Source organism: Quercus suber, unplaced genomic scaffold, assembly GCF_002906115.3.
Source record: "Quercus suber isolate HL8 unplaced genomic scaffold, Cork oak 2.0 scaffold_352, whole genome shotgun sequence".
Taxonomy (NCBI): domain Eukaryota; kingdom Viridiplantae; phylum Streptophyta; class Magnoliopsida; order Fagales; family Fagaceae; genus Quercus; species Quercus suber.
In genome coordinates this window covers 645297-665721 of record NW_027069804.1, presented here as the reverse complement: position 1 = coordinate 665721, position 20425 = coordinate 645297, and the positions used below count along the sequence as shown (strand labels likewise).

General features: G+C 32.4%; 1 protein-coding gene across 1 annotated transcript in view; it reads right to left on the bottom strand.

Annotated features, from left to right (window-relative positions):
- Nucleotides 1-8870: 8870 nt before the first annotated feature.
- LOC111992665 (chaperone protein dnaK) overlaps nucleotides 8871-20425 on the bottom strand; it is a 29870-nt gene continuing 18315 nt past the window's right edge. Inside the window, exons 6-7 of the mRNA XM_065760066.1 lie at nucleotides 9131-9437; nucleotides 8871-9020 (exon numbers count right to left, since the gene is read on the bottom strand). Coding sequence (XP_065616138.1) covers nucleotides 8871-9020; nucleotides 9131-9437 — 457 coding nt within the window. The remainder of the gene's footprint in view (nucleotides 9021-9130; nucleotides 9438-20425) is intronic.

Genomic DNA, 20425 nt, shown 5'->3' with positions numbered 1-20425 from the left:
AACGGTTTACTACGATTCCCTTGCTTGACTGAGCCATGGTTTGAAGGTTGAACTGAATTGGAAAAGATCAAATTTAGTTAAACTTCTCATTTTGTAGTTTACTTCCAAATTTCTAAGGGTGGAATTCCCTGGCATCCGTAGTCATTTTGGCTGCAACTTTCAGTTAAACGATCAACAATTCAACTTACAGGAAATCCAAACATGTAGAAATTTAGCGATTGTTTATATAAAACATAATTCTAACTAACATATATAAAATGGAGACATTAATGCTATAATAATAATAATATATTATTATTATTATTTTATATAAGATATAATTTTATTCTAACCTAATCTAAGTGCATATATATGTGAAATCCCTTTTAAGATTTAAACTCCACCTCTTACCCCACACCCCACAATACTTATACTTGAAGAGTGACATACTATAATATTATAATAATAAATATGAAAAATATAAAGAAGATAAATAGAGAAAAAGAAAATGAGTCAAAACAAAATAAATTAACTGGTTTGACTGGCTTAGGAGCCTATGTCCATAATAGAAATCTTTTGATGACTATAGCTTTACCATTAAATTTTTAAAAAATATATATTAATTAGAATGAACCCATTGAATAATTGACTATCAATAAATAAATCAATATTACAATACTTGAAATACAAGTAGAACTAGAACTAATAGATTATCAAAAAAAAAAAAAAAACTAGAACTAATAACTTAGCTTGCACTCTAAGTATGATGTAATACAATTAATGACCTAGTCTAGAGTTATATGATAGACTTTATGACAATATGTATGAGAAAATATCAAGAAGGCAAAGGGAGAAAAAGAGAATGAGTCAAAACACAAGAAATTAGGCCTATATCCACCATGGGAATCTTAATTTTGAAGACTATAGTTTCACTATCAAGTATTTTTTAAAAATAAAATAAAATTAGAATAAACTCATTAAATGGTATTTACGGCTAAATCATTTATTAACAATAAGCAAACCAATGTTGCAATACTTTAACCACAAATAGGATTAGATACCATGACACCCTGAACTAGAGTTATATTACAAACTTTGGTCTTGATTAGGATTAAGCTTTGATTAATCCTAAATGTATTTTTGGATTTAGCTTGAACTAGAGTTATATTACTGACTTTGGTCTTGATTAGGATTGTGCTTTGATTAATCCTAAATGTATTAATTAAGAAACATTTATTTGTATGCCCTATATTATATATATATATATATATATATATATATATATATATCGGTAATACTAAATATATATATATCGGTAATTCACCATCTAAAAAGCTTTTAGATGGTTTTTTTTTTTTTTTTTTTTTTTTTTTTTTTTACTTTGACCCCTCCAAGCTAAAATCCTGATTCCAACTAGGCAAAAATCATAGATAAAATCACTTCTTGCATCCAACAACTGAAGAAATGAGAAATAAACATCTTCTAAACCCACTCCACAGAATTAAGGTCCCATGTTTGTGGGGTCCACAAACTTGTGAGAGGTCCACTTCAATCAAAATTTAAGTTATCGAAAAATTTGTGAAAAAATTTGTGTTTCAATTCATTATTCATAAATAATCAGTGCTAAAGAAATAAAGATAGTATTACATAAGGATAAAAATTTGCTGGGATGAAACAATGCATTAAATTGAGATGTGCAAGAATCAAGAAAAGAAAAATGAATTCTTGTCATCATAAAAAGAAAAAAAAAATAGTGTGTGCAATAAATTTGAGGTTTGTTATTCTGTTAATAATGAATGATTTACCTATTAAACTTCATTTGTTTTGGCGTAATTTTTTTATAAGTTTGCCTTCAGTACTTTTTAACTGGAGGTTTCTTTTTGTTTTAAATATGCAATAGCAAGTTGTAGTGGATTTTAATCTCCAGTTCTCCACCTTTTATTTAGTTAGCAAATGATGTAACAATTTCTCATTAAAATAAAATGAGATTCCAATTAAAAAAAGTACCAGAGGTAAGCCAAACTCTTAGGTTATGTTTGGTAACAGTTTTTGTTTTCTATTTTCAAAAACTTGTTTTTGGGAATATAAAGAAAAAAAAAATTCTTATATTTTTGAAATAAAAAATATGTTTGGTTAGTTGTAATTAAAAATATAGTTTTTTGAAAAAAAAAACTAAAATATGTTATTAATAGGATTTGAATTTTAATTCTAACTCATTAAATGAGACAAATACATTAATTAAATGAGTATTTTCGTTAACTTTTGAAAATTAGAAATTGAAAACAGCATGTTTTCAGTTTCCTTCACAAATTGAGTTTTGAGAATAATTTTTGTTTTATCTATTTTGGGCTGCCAAACAATTTTTTTAATTTAAAAAATAGAAAATTATTTTTGAAAACAGAAAATAAGGGAAAAAAAACAATTACCAAACTTAACTTTATATTTTGGTCTATTTAGTTACATTCTTGGAAATTCTCTTTTTAAAAAAAATTCTTACCTTTGACTTATATGAAAAACAACTGATTTTCTTACCATTCATACTACAACAAAAAGGTCATCAATACCACAACGAACCAAAATAAAACCCCAAATAAGCTTTAACAAAAATTCAAACATACATATCACTCATTTCATATAAAATCCAACAAATGTTTCAAGTATTTCACATTCATACACATTATCCACTCATTTCTTGCCTATTTGAAATAAAATTCAACCAAATATTTCAAAAGAAAATCAAATGCCTCACCGAAAAAGTGGAGATCGGCTAATGGGTTGGTGGTGGGTAAGAATGGTGTGAGACGCTCGACCACAACGTACGTAGTGTGGGTGGCTCGACCACAACACTGAGGTGGGTGGGTTAGCGAAGGGAGAGAGAGGTCCGAGCCTGTTTTGGAAAATGGTTTACGTCCAACCTTGAGCGTAAAACATTTTCCCCTTGTAAGAAGTGGATTTTCCCAGTTAACCAAAAATATTTTTGGCTTTATCAAGATTTTATGTTGTTACACAATTTAAAATGAGATATACATTTTTGTGAAGCTTTGAAATTTATGATTTGGAAGAAAAGCAAATCAACGGATAAAACTTTGCTGTGGTTCAAAAGTTTGACAATAATATAGGACAATACAAGCCATCTTTTTAGCGTAAAAGTATGTATTCTTCTGCAACGAAAATTATTGAACTTGGAAATTATTTACATAAAATAAAATCTCTCTCTCTCTCTCTCTCTCCAAAGTAATAGCCAAGTATAAATAAATGAATCAATATATTTCAAAATATTATGAAGTTTACATCATTTACATAGCTTCACAACCAAACTTCCTTGATATGGTTGTTCCCAAGCAAGAAAAAAAAAAGTTACATAAAAAAAGCAAAAGGCCACAAGATCACTTTAAGTTCACCATGGTTTCCTCTATGAATATATATAGTCATGAACTCTAATCTTGGTCAAAAGTTGTGATGGCAGAGAGAACCGCTAGTGGCAAATGCCCTTGTTCCGACCAGGGATGTTAGTGCATGGATTGGTACCTGAGCCAGTGACAGGACCCCTTTGAACAGACTGAAGCAAAAGGCTTTCTTTCTTCAGCCATTGTTCTCCTTCTAATGGCCTCATTGCACCAACTTGTGAAGAAGCAAATAACATGGTAACAAAAAGCAGCACTGTCAAAACTTTTTTGCAGATGTGAGAGAAACCCATCTTTGTATAAATAAAACCAAAAAAAAAAGAATGAAGGAAATGTTTGTTTGTATTCTGTGTTTTGATTTGTGAGTTTTGAGCTGAGTTACTTTGAAGTTTGAAAGGAAATCAGTTTATAAAGATGGCTTTAGAAAGGTGGAAGAGAGCTAGTTTATATAGCTCTTGTTTCTCTATGTTAAACGTTGACTAGTTCCTACAATGTTAACAACAGTTTACCATGGTTTCCTTGTTTGACTGTGACACGGTTTGAAAGGTTGAATGAGCTGGAATGGATCAAAAGCTGTAGCTTGATCACCTAACATTCATAAAAATGTGGCGGAACGTGGAAGAGTTATGTTTATATTAGTGCATTTAGTTAGTCAAAAACAAAGAAAACTGTTAGAGAAAATTAGTATGTGAATGACAGCAGAGTATGCTTGGTTGAATATTCAGACCAAGCCCCCGCAAATTATATAAATTAAGCACCAACGTTTACTTTTTCGTTTATCTTATTGATAAACACGTTTACTTTTCCTCGTTGAGCAAGTAATAGTGCAAAAGCTGAGAAAAAGCAGAAAAGGAGTCAAATATTTATATTTGTGTTCCCTTTGACAAAGTATAGGAAAACCGACGGTAGTTTACCCAAAAAAAAAGGAAAACCGACGGTCAAATCATTTTACAAAACATGCATACCAAATACACGTTGAAGCGTTCCCTTTCTTTTTTGATTGATCAACACGATCTTCTTGACTTGTATACGTCAAGGCCTTGGGGAACATGTTCAAGCCAGACTTTTTGCATATTTTTGTGTAGTGGACAAGGTCTTTAATCTTTATCAACCTTGTAATACGATTCAAAGAGGAAGATATTGATAGATGAAAACACGTACAGCCATCCAATAATCTTGTTGAAATATTCCTGTAAAATTGTATAAAAAAAATAAAGATCAATTATGGTCTGTTTTGGATTGAGGGGAGAGAGTAAATGAAAGGAAGTAGTGTACAGTTCACTAAAAATTATATGATTCAAAAAGAAAGATATTCATAGATGAAAACACAGCCATCCAAAAATCCTGTTGAAATATTCTTATAAAATTAGATGTATAAAAAAATAGAGATCAATTATGATTCGTTCAGATTGGGGTGATGGAGAGGAGTAGAGTGGAATTGGCCAAAAATTAAGGTAATTTTTGCCAACTTTACCCTACTCCATTTCCCTCCCTTCTAATCCAAACAAATCATTAATGTCTTGAACTAATGAGAACGAACAATCATTATAGAAGTAAAATTGATGTCATATCCTCAAATCTTATCAAATTTATTAAGGAACACAAATGACTGAGCATCGATTCAAATTCGGTATTGATAAATTATAAGGGGTTTTTCCCCCTGTGGGTGGGTGTCTTAAACTCTTCAAATGGCTGACTAAAAATATGGATCACATGTAGCCATGTATGTTTATTGTATTGCACATGAAAGGATGGGGAACTTACTATAATCTTTTACTAATGAGAGTAAAGTAGTCTATCGTTTTACCTTAAAAAATACAAATAGACGGTGCAATGGGTCTAACAAATAGACTTTGACATAAAATATTCTAACACAAATTATGTTCTAACAAATATATACGTAATGGGTCCAAACACAAATAGACTTTGACGTGAAATTTTCTAACACATATTATATTCAAACAAATTCAAGTCCTTGCAAGGCATTAGACATGGCCTCTTGTGGTACTGATAAAAACACCTGCCAGTATGGTTATTCATATGGAGACCAATGGTGATCTTGGTGTTAAAACCTTAACCATTGGATCAACTACTAGCCATCAAGTCACAATACCAAAGATTGTGTTTGGGTGTGGGCACAATAATGATGGTACATTTGGTGAGGCAGGATCAGGCATAACTAGCCTAGGAGGTGGCCCTCTTTCTCTAGTCTCTCAACTAAACAAGTCTATCGGTGGAAAATTTTCTTATTGTTTAGTTCCCACAAAGAATTCAAATGTTACAAGCAAGATTAATTTTGGTAGCAATGGTGTGGTTTCAACTATCCATCTCTTTATATTTTGGTAGCAATGGCTTGGTTTCTGTTACAAGCTCAAAAAGGATGCTGTGACAAGGCGATACATCACAGTTCATATTTTTAACTACTACTTTATGTGGTTACTTTCAAGAGTTTTAGTCAGACTCAAAGAGTTCCTGATACCTTAGGAAAATTTCAACAACAAATTTCTCAATTGAACTTGATTTTTACCTTTTAACTTGTAAAAACAAATTGACTTACATTTCAACCTTATTTTTTAACAACTCTAAATAGTAGTTTATAAGGGGACAAAAAATGTGAACTCTGAACCAATTCAGGTGTACTACTTGCCCTCTAATGGCTGACTTTCAATGGTAGCATTTTAAATCATAACCATCTTCTTCCCAAAAAAACATGTTCAGAAATGGTAAACACAGGGAAGAACATATCAAGCTTCCTCTGTGATGTTGCTCCTATTTCCATCCATAACCACGCCAAAAGCTTATATTTTCGTTACAAAATGAATATAGGATAAAACAAAGAGTATAGAATTTCTAGAAAATCTGGAAAAAAAAAAGTGTCATAAACACACCGTTAATGACATTAATATCAAAAGCAAATGATTAGTTGTAACCAAAACTATGGCTGCACTACTACTAATAGCTAAGGTTCTAAGTAGAAAAACAAATCAAAAAACCAAAATGTATTGTTTCATCATAATTAACAACATAGGTCCTTAAACATTTATATTCTAAGCTACTTGGACTCAATATGTATCTCGATTCCACCAAGCGAAGCTCATTTTGTGATTCTTTTCAGCCACGTGTACCTAAAGTAGAAAAAGAAAAAAGAGGTATAAATAAATTTGAAACATGAGATATATATTATTACAATCAAAGTTTTTTTTTAAATGACTAAAAAAATGTAATGAAAAAACTCAGTTTATGCTAAATCATCAATATTATTGTCATCAAACATTGTCATGTTTTCTTCATCTTGGTAATCACTTCCTTCGCCATTATATTGTGGATAAAGTTTAGCTACAAAATTGGTTGTAGCTTAAGGCTACAACCTTACTCAATAAAATAAATGTTACTACATATTTTGAAATTTTAATTGTTGAATTCTATGCTCTTTATGCTCTTAATACACATGTCAAATTTTGTATCAATCCGATATTATTTACTATATCATCTATAAGCTTATGTCCTATGCATAATTTTAAACTACAAAAACTTGCAATTTAAACAATTTCTTGATGACATAGTTATTGATCATTAAGTTTTTAGAAATTCTGTAAGCATGAAGGATATAAGAAGAAGATGTAATCCAATGATGGATTTGTCAAACTTCGCCTCCAATAAAAAAATACTGAGTAAGGTTATAGCTTTCGACTACAACCAATTTTGTAACTAAACTTTGTCCTTATATTGTTGTTGAGGTCCAAAAAATCACAATGTTATACCAAGGCCCAAAACAAAGCAAAGGATTGAAACTTAGGAAAAATAAAGCATTTGGGCTTCCAATAAGAAAGAGGAGAAGTCTAAACCCATTAAGGGTCCATAAGGAGGGACCCAAATCTATGAATGGGCAAATTTCGAGCCCCATAAAATAAATGAAGGAAAAAAGCCCAGCCTAGCCCTCAAAGGTCAGAAAATCACTGGGGAGCTCGGGAAAATAACTGGGCCAAGATACTTGGGAATTCCCAGGAGCCTGGGATCCTCGGGACATGTAGCAAAGCCAAGTTGGGGTTAAGAGTGGTCAGAGTGGGTACTAAGAAACACAAGGAACTAGAATAGATATGTCCCTATCAGCCACCCAATGATGCAGAAAGGGGGTTAGAAGGCTTAAGAATCAACAACCCATGAGTAAAGGCCTAGTACCTCAGGGAACCCAAGAGGAAGAACCATAAGGGAATGTGGCTGAAGATCTTTCAGCCTGGTAGGATGGAATCAGCTCACTTAGAAAAAATGACAAAAGAAAAAGGAGCCAAAAGTTGGGTCTAAAAAGGTGGAATCTATAAGCCTTAAAAGAAGAAAAACCAAAGGTCAGCCCTCTAGGACACCTTTAAACGGGAAGGTTAGTTGGGGTCTTTCAAAGAGAAAATCTCAAAATGAGAAAATAATGAAGAATGAGGAAAGGACCAGCCACCAATGTTGCTGACACAACATTGGTTCTGGTACCCAAAAGAGCAAATAGAGGGAATTAGTGGTACCCCGGAAATCCTAAGATGGCACTATAAAAGGGGAAGCAGCCAACAGTGAATTAGAGCAAAAATCCTTGAAAAAAATTTGTCAGAATTCAAAAAGAGAGAAAAATGAGGGAAATACCGTCCGGTATCCTCAAGCAGCCACTAGAGAATACACTTGGATTCAAAAGGATTCAAACTTTGCAAATCTTAGAGGCTCAAAGAGCCATCTAAGTCTATAATTTTTGAACTTATTTGAACCTTGTAACACATTCTAGTGAGTGTAGTGTATTACATAATCTAGAAAGTAACAAAGTATTTTACATTATTTCAAGGATCCCTAACACTTTATTTTATGTTCCTTCTTGATCATTTTGTTCCTTTGCTGTTTCTTGCTGTTCAATGCATATATTTCTTGTCTGTTAGCATGTATGTGTTGTAAGATTCGTGCTCTGTGCACTACCTGATTCGAAATTAGCCCAATTTAGCTGCAGTGAACTAAGTTCAGTCCCTTAAAACAATAAGTATTGGACCCAGGATCCTTGTTACTACTTGGGCCTATGTGCTAAAAAAAGAACCTACACAATTATTTACAAGACGATTATGACCATAACCTCAGAAAGTTGACAAGATCATCTTTTTGTTGTAGCATGAGCTTCCTCTGTGATGTTGATCCTATTTCCATCAAGGTTTAAACATAGATGCAACAGAATAAAATATCAGTGATAGAGAATGATAAAAGCAAAGTCTAATATCAATGATTCACGTGAGAAAATAAATTAAACGAATTTCACAATTTATGCTGCTACATAATTCAACCCTCCTCTAATTAAACATTTCTTATTCAGCCTTTACTCACTATCAGAAGGATAATCTTAATTAACAATAAGATATACTAGAGGTACTCAAGAAAAAATAATTGTTGTTACAAGATAAAAAAATAAATAAAATAAATAAAAATAACAAAATACATGAGTGTCAATGATTCAGCTTGGTTCTCTTTCTAGGGCAGAAACCTTGTCTCTCCGAGTTCCTTTAGCTGATTCTCTATCTGGTAGACAACAAATTCAGCTTGGTTCTTTGTGTCAATGGCATCTCTCTTCTCCTTGTAATCCTTTGCAAACCTCTCTGCTTCATTGACCATCCTTTGCATCTACACATTTTGTAACACATTTAGCTTTGTTCCATTTCATCTTTTAACCTCATGCTACAAATTGAAATAAAGATCAAACATTTATCCAAACCTTATATATTTTAACATACCTCATAATCATTGGGCAAATTTATAATGGTAATGCCTTGCTTCTTCCCTGTGCCCTTGTCAACCGCAGTGACCGAAAGAATACCATTAGAATTAATGCAAAACTTCACTTCAATTTGAGGAACCCCATGAGATGCAAGTAGGATATCATCCAAATGGAAGCTGTGAAGATATCTGTTGTCCCTAACGAATTCTCTCTCTCCTTGGAAAACATTAATATCAACACTAGTCTGCCCATCTGTGGCTGTGGAGAACACCTCTGACTTGGAGGTTGGCAAAGTAGTATTTCTTGGGATGATCTTTGACCACCTAGTGTTTCAAGACCTAGTAACAATCTTGAAACATCCAACATGATACCACACTAAAAATAAATTGTCACACATGAATCAAACAAAAAACTGAATTATTTACACAATATCAACTAGAATTTAACAATCCAGCCCACACCTAACCAAAGTTTCCCATATCCAAAACCCCAAAACTATCATTTAAGATTTTTTCCCCTTTCATCTCCTTCTCCTACATTTACTAACCAACCAAACATAGCCCAAAAAAAATAATGACCCATTACCAAAAACTAGAAACCAAAGCACAAATACCTCATTCACAAACCAAATACCGTCATATTAAACCAATAAAAATTAATTAATTAATAAAGCTCTCGCTTTAACAAAGACAAAAAGTTTTAACAAACCCATTACCAAAAACACAAAACCAAACAAAACCCATCACCTGATTTCTAAATTCTAAAATGTCACAATTTCCAAAAGGTAAAAACTTTCACAAACCCATTACCCAAAATACAAAACCAAAACCCAATCGAGAACCCCATTTCTAATTTCCTTTTTCTCTCAACACAATTTCAATTTTCAATGTCACAAATCACAATTTCCAAAACAAAAAATTTGACAACCCACTACCAAAAAACACAAAACAAAAACAAAATTCACAATTCCAATTCCCTCTTACCAAAGCACAAATCTCCTCAAGCATAAAATGCGCATCAGACAACGGACCCGTCACTGGACCATCATTCTTTAACATATTCAGAAAAAACTCGGCGTTCTACTTCCCTCCTTCCATCGCTAAATTTGTCGCCCCCAAATCGATCCCATCCACTTTCTCGTTCACTACTCTCAACACAACGCTCTTCGCTCTTAGCTTTGGGTAAAACGTTGTCGTTTTGTGTCCAAAGAAAAATGTTTTGGAGGAAACATAAGCTAAATTAAGCTTCTCGGAATACCCAGGAGGAGTGGTAATTTGAAATTGCACTCTCTCTCTCTCTCTCTCTCTCATATATATAAAATTCCCAAAATACCCTCACTCACCATTCAAAAATCCTGTTGAAATATTCTTATAAAATTTGATGTGTAAAAAAATAAATATTAATTATGGTTTGTTCGAATTAAGAGAGGGAGGGGAAGTAAAGAAGAGTAAAGTAGAGTTGTCCAAAAATTAGAGTAATTTTCAGCCAACTTTATCCTACTCTCCTTCCCTCCCCCTTAATCCAAACAGACTATCAATGTGTTGAACTAGTGAGAACGAACAATCATTATAAGAGTAAAATGGATGTCATATGCTCAAATCTTATCAGATTTATTAAAGAACACAAATGACTGAGCATAGGTTCATATTCGGTATTGATAAATTATAAGGTTTTTTTTTTTTCCTGTGAGTGGTGGCCTGAAACTCTTCAAATAGCTGACTAAAAAAATGGATCATATGTAGCCAAGTATGTTTATTGTATTGCACATGAAAGGATGAGGAACTTACTATAATCGTTTACTAATGAGAGTAAAATTAGTCTATCTTTTTACCTTAAAAAATACAAATAGACGGTGCAATGGGTCTAATAAATGGACTTTGACATAAAATATTCTAACACATATTATATTCTAACAAATATATACTTAATGGGTCCAAATACAAATAGATTTTGACGTGAAATCTTCTAACACATCATATTCTAACAAATGTGTAATTTTTTAACACATTATATTCTATCAGATTCAATATGTTTATTAACTGGTTTGAAGTTTTGAACTTGATATCGTGTACTTTCCATTTCAATTATTCGTTATAACAAATTAGCCTCGGAGTGGATGTCAAGAAAGATAAAGTAACGAGTTAAGATCGTATGATTTATTTATCTCTTTGTCTCATACTATTGATCATGTTTTTAAAAAAGCTGACAAGGTTTTTGAAGAAACGTCCTCTAATCTACTGTGTCAATATATTAGATTATTTATGTGTATTATTTAAATTAAATAAGTCATAGGACTCATTAAAAATTTCATGCAACTAAAAGTATACGCGTATAATTTTTTTTAACTGTCAAATTAAAAGAAATTTCCTCTCAACCAGTTTGAAAGTAAAAATTTTTAAAAAGATACGCCTTTTTAAAGCTAGCCTTAATAATTTGAAGTTTAATGAAAATCGGGTTTTAATTTTTAAGGAAATGATAAATTAAGAAAGTTATTACCAAAATTATGAAAAAGAGAGAGTATTATATTTGGTTGGAGTAAGTTCAGCACTAAATAGAATAGAAGATAATGGTGACTAGGTATTTTCCTCTATGATAGTTGACCATATAAATTGCACAAAAGTTATTAGCTGTTTGTTAACGTTCTTTCATGCAAATTCAGTTACATATGTATGTATTGAAAGTTCTAATTTATACCATTCGTTAATTACGCAGATTAATTAAGAAATATATGGTGAAAACAATTTGGATTAAACAACCACAGTCACAATGAAAAACCAAATTTAAAAATGGCGAAACTTAGACACAGTACCTTATGTTCTGTACCTTAAGTACTCCTTTTAAAATTTTGACACGTGGCTACTTAACAAGAATTGCTAAATGGCGTTAAAAATGTTAAAAACTGTCTGATAGAATGGCTCTTTTCTATCTCATGGAGTATGAGACACTGTCTCTCTCTTCTCTCATGGAGATGGCGAAGGAAGACAAGCCCTATTATGATGCCGCAATTTTGGAAGGAGGATTCATGCTTATCAAAAAAAGAAAAAAGAAAAAGAAAAGAAGAAGCTTTTGGAAGGAGGATTCAACACAGGCAATAAGTTCTGGAAGCTTTTGTTTGGCCAATGCCGAACCACCCAAATGATGCCATACAATTGTCTTCCAACCCCTCTTAGAACGTTAACGGTGAGCCTCACCGCAGTGGCTACTACCAACAACAATGACTGTCATGGCTATACCACCCAATAAATCTTCTCATCCTTCCACAAACACCTCACTTCTCCGCTGCTGTCGCCACAACCATCACATCATCAAGTTTGACTTCTTTCAAAAACCAATTCTGCATTTACTAGTTTGTGGAAAGGGAAATAATTTTTTCACCCGTTCTGACAAGGTTTGATGTGGGAGTAATATTTTTCTTGGATTTGATTATGTTAGGTTATGGAAGTTAGTAGCTTTATTGGAGTTAATTCTATAGTAAAATTCTTTGAATTATCTTCTTGCAATCTGGTTCTGCTATGAATCGAAAGTTATTGATTTGGACAACTTCATAGGCAAAATAATGGAATTGCTAAATCTAGTTTTCGGAACTTGTGGCAATACTATGGGTATTGAACTTCTTTTTTTTTTTTTAACCTGTGGGTATTGAATTAGAATTGAAGGAATTTTTAATATTTAATGCTGGTTATATCAATTCTGTTAAGTAGCCAAGTGTCAAAATTTTAAAAGAGGTACCTAAGGTACAGGACACAAAGTAGTATATCTAAGTTTTGTCTATTTAAAAAATAGGCAAACAACATAAGTGTTAGAATTAGTACCCTAAAATCCTATTGTACGATGCTGTATATGATATTATGTATGACATTATGTTATAAATAATGAAATTTTTTTATTATCTAAAATAACAGGTAACATGAATATTTGAACATTATTATATAGTCCTTTAGATGCATAATACGTGATTTAGTCACAAAAAATATAAATCACAAGTTCTTCGTAAACTCAAAACCTTAGTTCATAATCGGCAATGAAATTGGACATTTCATTTGTGAGGATTATAATGTGTCAACTAAGATGGTTTGTCTTAATCATGAAAGTGAAAATTTCTAGTTGATATATTGATGTGTCTTAAGTGTATAAGATATTGAACTGGACTACTGTGAGATTAATTATTCTATTAACGACTATCTACTAAATAATAAATCTCACAACTTTAATTTACATAAACTCTCAATTCTGAGAGGATAGTGAACCCGATCATGAAATGTAGGTTAATTTGATCTATCAGGAGTGAGATCTAATTCAACGGTTAAAATCTCAGTATGTTGGGCAGCCACACGGCTAAAGGAACACATATTCTCAATATAGAATTCATAGTCTTTTTGTAGAAATATAAAATATTCTCTTGAGATAAGTTTAATGAATTTGATTATTCATAGTGTTAGGCCTAACCACTTTAATAAATAGTTACTAATATATATGAATGACTTAAAGGATTAAACTAGATATTCAAGGATCAAGAGGTAGTAATTTTCAAAGTGGCAATTTTATATTATGACTTTGTATTACTACGAATATTTTCATGAAGGGGTTAATTGTTTAGATAATAAAGTCTTGAGATTTAATTTTATTAATAAATCTTAGAGTGCAATTATATTTATATAGTGGTATTAAATATAATTAATAGTAACTTTGAGCTTGTCAAGAGTTGACAGATAAGCCCAAAATCCATTAAAACTAGAACTTTATTTGTCCCTTTGGTCCCATCCCAAGTCACACACTAAAACCCAATTAGGCTGGCTCAAAAGGCTAGCCTAATTAGATAATCAGTTGTTTATTTAATAAAAGTTATTAAATAAAGTTACTGCTTTTGACAGCTAAAAAAATGTACATGCGATTAAAAGAAAAAAATGCAATTTTCTCTAAACACATTCTCTCTTGAACTAGTGTGTATATAACTGATTGAGAGACCACACATCTTGGGCATATGTGGAATTGGGGTGAAGATTGAAGGTCTTCCCAAGTTCAAACTTCTTTTGTTTTGAATTTCACTGCATCAAGGTACGCCTTTCTATTATTTGTTTCTAAAATTCTAGATATTCCATGTTATCTCACATGAATGAAGTAGATCTTTAGGTTACTTCTGCTGTGGGTTTTTGTATGAGATGCAAAACTAGTTTTCCAACCATAAGAACACCTAATTTGCAAGCAAAATGAAACCCAATGGAAACTAACTCCAAAATAAACTGCACTCTGAGGATACCTCTACCCTTAATAAGAAAATCCACTATATAAAATTCTAGTGTATACCCATGACCTTAGATCCTTATGTTACTTCTGCTGTGGGTTTTTGTATGAAATGCAAAACCAATTTTCCAACCATAAGAACACCTAATTTGCAGACAAAATGAAAACCAATGGAAACTAACTCCAAATTAAACTGCATTCTGAGGATACCTCTACCCTCAATAAGAAAATCCACTATATAAAATTCTAGTGCATACCCATGACCTTAGACCATATCTATTCGGTAGATAAACTTCTTAATGTGACCCCACACCAGCTCTAGACTACCTAAACTCTTTTATATGAATCCCTGCTCATGAACCTCGTTTATAATCACAATCTGGCCCACTAATGAACTCCAATGACCCTCCTTGAATGTTTGATCTTCGCATCAACATTTACTGGAATTATAAACACTATAGTTTTAGCTATTAATCACCAGTACAGCAACTCCATTGTGTATATGGATTTCTAAACCCACAAGTTGATCAATTCTATTTTTTCTCTATATAGTGCACGGCAGCAATTTGCAAAAACCTCCATGTAGCCGTGTTTATAATGGTCCTTTATATGTTTTGCATGCGTGACACAGAAACCTAGGCCCCAACCTACTTTAATAAAAACATGTCAAATTCGCTTTTCAAAATTTTCAATTGATCGAGCTTCAATCAAAGGTCAGTTGAAGTTCTTCTTTCGATCGATCGATCAATCAACGATCAAGTAGCCATTGAAAATCACTTGTTCGATCAATCAAGTACCAATCAAATGGATATCGAAATCTTGAACAACTATCTTCTTTTAGGTTTAGGCCTTTTTAAGTTGGACTTTGACACACATTATAGACGATAAAATATTACAAAGTCATTAAATTTTCCTATCTAAAAACCTATCATGTAGAACTCTCCGTATTTTGTACAATATTCTCACTCAAAGTTAAACTTTTACTTAATTGAAAACCACCTTTTAGGCCTTCATGTTTAATTCTATTTTCATATTCACCATTTTCGTTTCAAATTTCTCATTTTTCTCTTTCATATTTGATTCAATTTTCTGTTTGCCCTTTACATTTCAAAATTTCATTTGACCATTCATTTTATCCCTTCATAAAAATTAAAATTTTAAAATTTAAAGGGCCAAAATAAAAACGACTCCAAACTTTTGGGCCAATGTTGTACTTGAGTCTGATATTTTTTTTTTTTTCAAAGACAGTGTATTTTAAATTCATTAGAATAACAACTTATTTTTGTCAATTTTTGGTTTCCTTGATTTTATCTTAAATAATCAAGTGGCAACTTCAAATTATAAAACGAAGTAAAATATTATCAGTTGAGTATCTACATTAAGACACATTAACCTAGGATTCTTGGGTCATGATTCTCACATTAATTTTCACTCTCTATCGATCTTTCTCACTCAAGCTTATTCTCATTTAATTAAAAATTTTATATTTTGTGTTACCTTGTTGCTAAATTGGTATTATTACAAACACACTCAAATTAACATCCAATTTCATAATAATATGCTTGTATGTTAACTTATGATTAGATTATAATATTATTTACAAATGGGACCACCACGGGTGTTTTGTGAAGAGTGAACTTATTGTACACCAATCACATGTTGGCATATTATGAAATTAGGTGAGTACCATCTTCTAAAATAGAAGAGGAGTGCGTGCCACTGTCCCCAGAATTTTCCTTATTTTATTGCTAAGGGTGCGTTTGGTTCGCGTAAAACGTTTTCCGGAAAATATATATTTTCCGGAAATGCTATTTTCCGGAAAAGGAAAATGCAATAAGGTTGTTTGGCTGTCTCGGAAATCGTTTTACGGAAATTCAATTCCGGTGTTTGGTTCGGTTAAATATTTTACGGAAAATGCTTGTTGTTTTACGGAAAATCAATTTTTATGTTTGGTTGAGGTAAACATTTTACGGAAAATGAAATCCATTTTTTCCGGAAAATCATTTTTCATGTTTGGTTTGTGAATTAATTTTACGGAAAATATAAAATGCCTTACAAATTGAGACTCCTGCATTATCTAGACAAACCTGTAATAATTCATCCACTTCAACATACACCTGCATTGCATATACATATCTGTAACAGTACAAAAATAATCATCCACTTCAACATCAAAAATAATCATTTAAATATGCCGATAATATTAATATAAAAATAGCCACATTCATCGTTCACCATTGTCATTACACCTCCATGGTGTACAAAAATGATACCTACTCGAGGTATCTGAATAGTACAAATACATAATTTCAGCAACTGTATTGTCCCAATAATACAAAGTACTATATATATAATACAATGGTAGGTTAATACTAGTTCTACAACAAAAGCGAATTCATAAAGCTACCATCACAGTCTACATAAAACAGGCAAGTCTTCATAAAACAGGCAAGTCAAAGTTGTGAGAAAAAAAAACTATCCACGAAATCTTCCTTGTATTTCAGTTGGCACAGATGCCCGAACATGTGTACCATCTATTGCTCCAACACAATCCTATTTTTCGACACACATAATGGTTTAAAATTGCATAAATTTACACAATTTACAAAAATACACAAGTCGCAATATTTACTTTAAAATATGGGTAGAACCTTCTGCTATTCCTTATCTCTGGGGGTGTATCTTCGCTACGCAGTCTTATTAGAGCTCTATATAATTTCAGAACCCCCCTAAGGACAACCTTGAAATATCTATGAACAGTCTCAGTTGATCTATAGATCCGACTACCCATTACACGGAACCTCACATTATGACCAATAATGTGTAAGAAAATGAACACTTGTTCCGTAACAAGCATGTGAATAGTTGGGTGTACGTGCTCCCCCTCAGTGAGGATGTGACATAATTGGTGAAAAGCTCTAGGCTTCATCCTAAGTTGTTCACACAATTTATCTCACTTCCATGCAGAATACTATTTATGTATTCCTCTCTCTCGGCTGCATGATTAACATAAGGCGCCCTAGGCAATCGTCTATGTCTACATCGCAATTTCCTTAACAATGTAACCCCCACAAGGAGGACAGATGCAACTGAGGCAAGAATTGCGGCTTTGGTTTTTTTCTTCATCTAACAAAATCATAAACACTGTGGTCTAAGATGTATGTAAATAAAAACAACTACAAACAAAAAACATCCAAACCACATTTATAACGAGTACGAAATCACATTGCATTCTATTTATAATGAATGTTTACACCATCACAAAACCAGCACATTGATATCATCAAAATACCATCATGTCTCGCATTATTAGTCATCATAATACAGTTTAAACATACACATATTCTACTGATCAAAAATAATAAAACCAAATGCTGAAAAATTTCATACAATTTGTCATGTCTCAAGCTTGAAAGTATACATAACTCAATAGGCAACATAATAACATTTGCTATATCAAAGTATACATATCAAGCTCCAAAACTGTATACACAAAACCCAACTAGCCAAATTTTACACAAACCCAACTAGTCAAATTCTATAAAATAAAAAAATAAAAAAAAATAAAAGAACTTGGAAATACAGTGTCCACAAGCTTCTGTGACTACTTCTAAAGCAACCCCTGGAAAATGCATGCAAATTGCTCACAGTAAAATTATAGGAACAACAATGCAATGTGCAAAACAGTATAACATATGCAAGTGTAAACATTATGTAAAATTATAAATACAAATATTTAGTTACATAATGTATACTGTGAGCAATTTATCAAGGTCACATGGTACATGGTATACTGTGAGTAATGTACCATTGTACATTAAATTGTACATTGCTCACAGTGTACATTGCTCACAACAATTTAATGTACATTGCTCACAGTGTACATTGCTCACAGTATACAAATATATATATGTACAAATATTTACATAATGTTACAAATAACTACAAATACAAATAACTAAATATTTATAAAAATATTTATTTATAAATATATATATATATATAAGTATTTATGTCAATATATAACTAAATATATAAATATTTATTTATAAATAAATATGCATATATTTATGTATTTATTTCTATTACCAATCTGTGAGTCTGAGCATATTGTAGGTATTTCATGTATTTGATGTTGATAGTGTAGTGAATTTGTGTAAAATTGTAAATATATATAAATACAATTTTACACAAATTCATAAGTTTAAATATATAAATACAATTTTGCAATATATAGTTTATTGATAGTTCAAACTTATTAATATTGTAAATCTGTAGTTATCAATAATATATAAATACATATATAATATTTTACAATCAAACTTATCAATAAAATTATAGTTCAAATTGATAAGTTTAATAAATATATAAATATATAAAATATATATATATATATAATCCCAAAATTTGTAATACAGTCCGATCCACAAAAACTCAAACAGTCCAAAGCTTTGACTAAAAAAAAAAAAAAAACCGATCGGACTCACCGTTAAGTGTGGTGGTCGAACGGTGCTGAAATCGGCGAGGTGGTGGAACAGCGTTGAGTGGATCGGACTCGCCGGTGACTGCTGGTGGTGGAACGACGTCGAAATGGTGCTGGGACTGCGTCGAATGGCGTCGAAATGGATCTGCGTTCTTCGCTCGCACAATGTCGCCGGACTGGGTTTGGGACTGGATCGGACTGCGTGGATCGGACTGTTTGGATCGGACTGCGCGGATGGGACTGGGTTTGGGACTGGATCGGACTGCGTGGATCGGTCCGTTTGTTCTGGGTTTCTCTATTTTTTTGGTGGATCGGTCAGTTTTTCTGGGTTTCTCTCCTTTTTTGGTTGATCGGACTGCGTGGGTTTCTCTTTTTTTCTTTGTTTTTGGCTCTTGCTGAGTGCGTTTTTTGTTCTCACTTGTTCTCTCTCAGAGGCTCTCTTCTTTTCTGTGTTCTCGTGCGAGACCCGGAAATGGTTTGAAGGTAAAATAAAAGCGTAAACCATTTCCGGGTCAAGGGTGAAAATTCGGTCAAACTTTAAGCATATTTTCCGGAAAATGAATTTTCCTTTGCCAGCCAAACGCATGGGTCAGGTGGTAAATGATTTCCTGAAATCATTTACCACCAAAACAAACGCAGCCTAAATATAAACCAGTATTCCCATTACTGTTGATGCTCTTTTGGGTTCGGGCTTTGTTTTGCAGGCTCAAAGTGGAACGATAGCCAATAATTGTCCACGGGTTGTGAGATCTGGGCTTGATATCCAAATGATCTGAGTCCTACAAGGCCATCTTCTGCCAATTACAGATAGCTACCCACATAATAGAGCCCAACACTAACAGTAACATCATTTTTTTTCCCTGAAATTTGTTATGTTTGTCATAAGTACTGTTCTTTAACTGCTACGTGAGGAAGATAAATGGAGGTTGGTATCTAGCAGAAATGTAACGTAATATTTGCATGGAGTCCTATACAAGCTATATGGTTTTACTGTTTTGCAATTCCTATCCTAAATTCACTTCACCTTTAACTTCCCTCTCATTTTCCATTTCTAGTCCGAAGTTAGCCAATCGAATTATATGGTCGGTACTCTGTACCATGGTTTTTATAAACCGGACCGGACCGGAAGGTTCGACCGGTTCAATCAGGAACCGGTCTTAATCCGGTCTGGTTATAGCAAAAAAATTAAAAATCGAAAATAGTTTTAAAACCGATAAATAGTGCAAATCGGCCGGTTCAACCTGAGAACCGAAAATCAGAAAGGTCGAACCGGTTTTGAAAAATTGCTGAAATAGATCTGCAATGGAGCTTTTTTTGTAGTAAAAATCTTCTTTTTTCTCAGATTTGCTGATGGTGAGGAAAGATTTTTGCAATAAAGTCTTTTTTTCTTAAGATTGGCTATGCTTGAGAGAGAGAAAATGACTGAATGTTCATGCTTGGTGTTGAAATTAGCATCTTGGAATGGTATCTACAGATCTTCAGTCATTCAGTGAGGAAGAGAGGAACCGATGATGGTATTGTAGAGATAAGCAATAGATCTAACTTCCTGAGAGAGGTTCCTCAAAAAAAAAAAAAAAAAAAAAAAAA